We start from the raw sequence: 4,627 nt of genomic DNA, 5'->3' as shown, positions 1-4,627 counted from the left end.
AAAGATATATGTATCTTTAGGTATTTTCCTGGAAAGTTTATGTGCCTCATGTTCTTAATGTCGGAATGTTGAATTTTGGAACTATCATTTTTCATTGAAAGTGTTAACTGTTAAGCAGTACTTCTGTAATATCTAGTAAGTTTTTGTTTGAGTGTTAATATTAATGAATATTTGAATACATAATGAATGTTCTGGAATGTGTACCAATCCACACATAATGGGAGTCTCCAGCACCATACCAAACCTTGTGTTAGGGTGTGTACACACTTGGCTACTAGAAAGAAAAATCAGAAGCACAAGAAACTTAGTTACTCTGCTTTCTGTGCTCTTGACTGCGGCTTAAATAATTATTTGGGTAATGATGGCAAAAAGAGGTTTTTAGTTTATTATAATATGATAGGGCATCATCCTTGGGTGATTGCATTGTGATGAGTACTTCAGGGAAATATCTTGATTCTTTAACATTATTATTATTATTTTTTTTTAACCTTTTTTTTTCAGACACAATTAATACATGTTTGGATATCTTAATTGATGGCTCTGTTCCCTTCCAGTGAGTGGCAGTGGCATAACAAACACAGTTGGTTCCGGTGGTGCTGTTGGTGGCGTAGGTGGTGGTGGGAGCAGTACTGTTGGTGGCGGTGTAGCGCCTGGCAGCACAGCCGGTCTGGCCCCAGGTCAGGTTACCTACTTGACTTCTGCGGTACCAGGTGGAGGAGGAACCCCGGGCTTGACCCTGCGACAAGTACATCAGGTAGGCTGAAGGAAGGAAGATATGTTCTTTTTTTGAGGGGGATGGAAGGGGATAGAGATGGAGATGGCCAATTAGGGTTGATAGCCCTTTTTCATGCTTCATGGTGTCTTCATGCTTTATATACACATATATAATACAAATATATATAAATACCCCCAAAGTCTAGGGTGAATTGCCAGTTTTTTCTTTCCTGAGATAGGGAGCATCACAGTCACAAAGACACAAAGATCTGGCAGTATGTCAAAGTAGCTTGGTGTATTGGTCCTCTGGAGCTAGCTGGGCCCTGTTCTTATTAGAGATTATTAGAGATTGCCAGGAGTGCACCCCTATCTTTGAACTCTGCCAGATTCATCAGTCCTCTCTTCTCTCTATCTTTCTCCCATTTCCTTACATTTTTATGATAACACGAACACAGAGATGAAGGTCTGATGTGTGAAGGAAAAATTAAGGTACAATCAATTTTCTCAGCCTCCTAGTCACTACTATTTGGTGCTATGCAGCATAGCAATATATCTTTACGAAAAAGCTTATTCTAATGTGTAAAATCACTCTCTCCAAGCTCCAAAGGCCAAATATGCAGTTAATGAAATATGAATATTTGGGCATTATTGCAGTGGGAAGAACCAGCTTAGAAATTAATGGTCAGTAGGACATAGGCAGTACTGGAACTTCAGATTTTTTTATCAAAATTTAATATCACTATCCATTACCTTGTTACTGATATCTTTCTCTTTTATTTCAGGTCTTGAACCACTTACAGGTGCAAGGCAAGACGGGAGGGGGCACAGTGGGAGGGGGAGGTGGTGGCTTGTCCCTGAAGCTGCTAGGTTCAGGCCAAGCGGGGGTGGCGGGGGCCAGATCAACCTTTGTGCTACAGCAAGAGAAGGAGCCTTCCTGACCTCCTGGGGCAGGGGGTCAGCCCTCTTCAACCCTGCCCATAAACCTCTCGTCAGGGGGAACGGAAGGCTTTCAAGGGGCTACCGCCGCCACAGCACCTGCCCCGCCCTTGCCTCAGGTGGCCACTGTGGCCTTGCCCTTCTGGAGCAACCGGCCCGTCTGCCACAATAATAACAACAACAACAACACGAACAACAACAACTACGTGAAGGTGCGACCAGCAGGTGTGTGGCCCCCAAGCAGTGGCGGCTCTGTGCGTGTGTCACAGGTTGAGCCCCCAGCCGAGCCCACCCTGGCCTTGGGCGGTGGGGGCGGGGGCCCTAGCATGGCCATGGCCGGCACCCTCACGGACCTCGGGGACGTGATGCCCCCACCCCCCGTGGCCACGTCCAACGCTCAGGTTTTGGTAGCCAATGAGGCCCCACTCTTGGCCCAAGACAGACCCTTGTACAACAGCGGCACAAAGAGCCCATCCCTGTTATGTGTAGTCCTGGACGACTGAGGGGCCACGTTTTGGTTGTTCTGTAATGTTAATTACATCATTTGTTATAGATAGGCAAGTGTTGCTCCAGCGTGCAGTGATATTGTGAGACAATATCTGTTCTTGTGTGATATGTAGCTCTTCACTAGTGAGCACTAGTGAGCCATGACAAACAGACAAACAAACAAAAAAAATAACAAAAAAACCAAGACGAGCAGAGGCAATAGTGCAGTTACATAGCAGGCCCTCCTATACGCTTAACCTTTGTCTCTTGTGTGATACAAGTGCATGCTGAAGAGACTTTTTTGTATTTATCTGTGATGTTTTTGTACGCTGGTGAGCCTTGGCAGCCGGGCTGGGCTGGAAGGGGCAGGGCGGTGGGGATGTTGACGCGCGGCAGGTGAGAGTGGGAGAGCCGGCCGTCACCGCGCAGCTGCAGCTCAGGCGTTGGTGGTGCTCGCCCCAACACTCTTTCGTGAGGTTTGCACTTGGAAAAAAAAAGTTTTTTTAATTTTTTTTTTTCAAGTACTTGTGGTTTCTGTCTTTTTTTTTATATATCTCAAAGCCACCCGATGTAATATAATATTCTAGTCTTTGTTGATACTTGTTTACACACTCTCACTCTCTTTGTATTGATGTTCCCTTTCTTCTTTTTGTTTTTATTTTTTATTTCTCATTTTTTCCATACACACTGCCATCCTCGCCATCCAGTGTTTCCTACTTAAATACTTGTTATAAAGTGTTGATGGTGGTCTGCACACAAACATTCCCTTCTTAGGCAGTGCACTGCCACTTCTGTCTCACCACAAACTCTCTGTAACTTTGTAATTTTAGTTCCCTTCCCCCTTCCCTCCTCCCCTCCCCCCCATTAAAAAGAATCCTTCATCTCTTCATAATACTTACCTCTACTCCTCTTATTTCTCCCTTTTACCCTCCCCTTTCATCCTTCCCCTTTCCTCCTTCCCCTTTCCTCCCTCAGCACTTGAATTTTCATTCACTGTCCACCTTTCTCTCTACCCCTCAACACTGTTTGTGCAATGTCATATAATCCACTTTGTGCATGGTCTGATCAGTCATTGTGTGTGTCTCTTGCTCTCACACTCACTCCTCCTCTTGTAACTGTGCAACTTCGAACAAAAAAAAGGAAAAAAAAAACCAGAGCAAGCATTATTCTGGAATGGTCACTTTCATTTATGTCTTGTTGAAAATTACTCGTAATTCAGCTGACCCACACCCAGAAATCAGTTGTCACGCCTTGGAAATTATTACCGAAGAATAGTGCTTGCTGTACCTCCCTGTTGTTGATGATTTGGGGGCTGTTCATATGTCCCAAGCACCTAATCATTCAGTACTCCTATGTCCTTTTCTTATTGCACATGTTGTAGTATGGTGTGAGTAGTATCTACAGAGACAGGTGTAATCATTCCAGACAATGGTACATTAAATATTAATTTGAGACATTCAGCTGGTGCAATGTAGGGGTAGCAGGAAACAGCATCCAAGAGCATCTGACAGATCTGTTGGGAAACGGTCCTCTCTCTGCATAGGTATCATTATTATTGTTGTTCTATTGGTAACTTGATATATGAAATAGTAGTATAGAATATTTTGAAGTTTTTGAGTAGTGCTCTATTTTTTTTTGTTATTTTTATTATCCTTTTTTTTATCTATCTGCTTATAAAGGAGTGTTAGTAGCATTTCCTTTCATACAGAGTTCCTATTTATTTTTGAAGAAAATCAAAATCAAAATGAAAGTGTAAAGTAGTGGAGAAGTCGTTTCGAGTCAATTTCATAGGATGCTTTCGGTGCTCCAGAATCTTGTGTAACCCCAAATTTAACTGTTATATATTCTTTCTATCTCTTTTTTTTACATTCTCATTTTTTCTTATTTTCAGTTGTTTTTTCCTACTTGTTTTGATTTTCTGTCTGTTTATTTTTTACAATAATAAGTCTTTGTTGTTGCAAATTTTGTTTTCTACAACCCCCTCTCTCTTTTTTTTTTTTCCTCTTTCTTCAACTCTCGTCTAATTTCTTTTTCGTGAAATGCAAATTGTATAACTTATAATCGTTATTGTCTCCATTCTCCTCCTTGATATGTGTATATTTATATTTTTGTGTGTGTTTTACTATTTAGTTTCTCTTTGTTTCCATTTTGTTTACCTTTTTTTTTTTCTTTAATTTTCTTCTCTTTTTCGTTATTTCTTATCTGGCTTCCCTTGCTCTTTTTTTCTCCCCCATATTGTTAGGCTCAGGGACCAAAGTTAGACGACATTTGTTTGCTGGACTATTACTGATACGACAAATGCCCTTCATTTCTGTAATGACGATGACTATGATGAGGATTGCACTAAAACCACTTTGCATCTGTTTTTCATTATTGTTTTTGTTATTGTTAAAGTTATTATTATTATTATTATTATTATTATCATTATTATTATTGTTATTATCATTATAATTATTGTTATTATTATTATTATTATTATCATTATTATTAT

The 4,627-nt window shown here is 40.9% G+C and overlaps 1 protein-coding gene across 1 annotated transcript in view; it reads left to right on the top strand.

Annotated features, from left to right (window-relative positions):
• The window catches only part of LOC113808225 (mucin-2-like), a gene marked incomplete at its 5' end in the record, with an annotated part of 23,282 nt that extends 19,184 nt beyond the window's left edge, over window positions 1–4,098 (top strand). The window contains 2 exon segments of the mRNA XM_070119428.1: window positions 555–754; window positions 1,497–4,098. Coding sequence (XP_069975529.1) covers window positions 555–754; window positions 1,497–1,652 — 356 coding nt within the window.
• Window positions 4,099–4,627: the final 529 nt, after the last annotated feature.

The sequence above is a fragment of the Penaeus vannamei genome, unplaced genomic scaffold, assembly GCF_042767895.1.
Source record: "Penaeus vannamei isolate JL-2024 unplaced genomic scaffold, ASM4276789v1 unanchor202, whole genome shotgun sequence".
Taxonomy (NCBI): domain Eukaryota; kingdom Metazoa; phylum Arthropoda; class Malacostraca; order Decapoda; family Penaeidae; genus Penaeus; species Penaeus vannamei.
The sequence above is the reverse complement of the archived record's forward strand: the minus strand, read 5'-3'. Positions and strand labels throughout refer to the sequence as shown.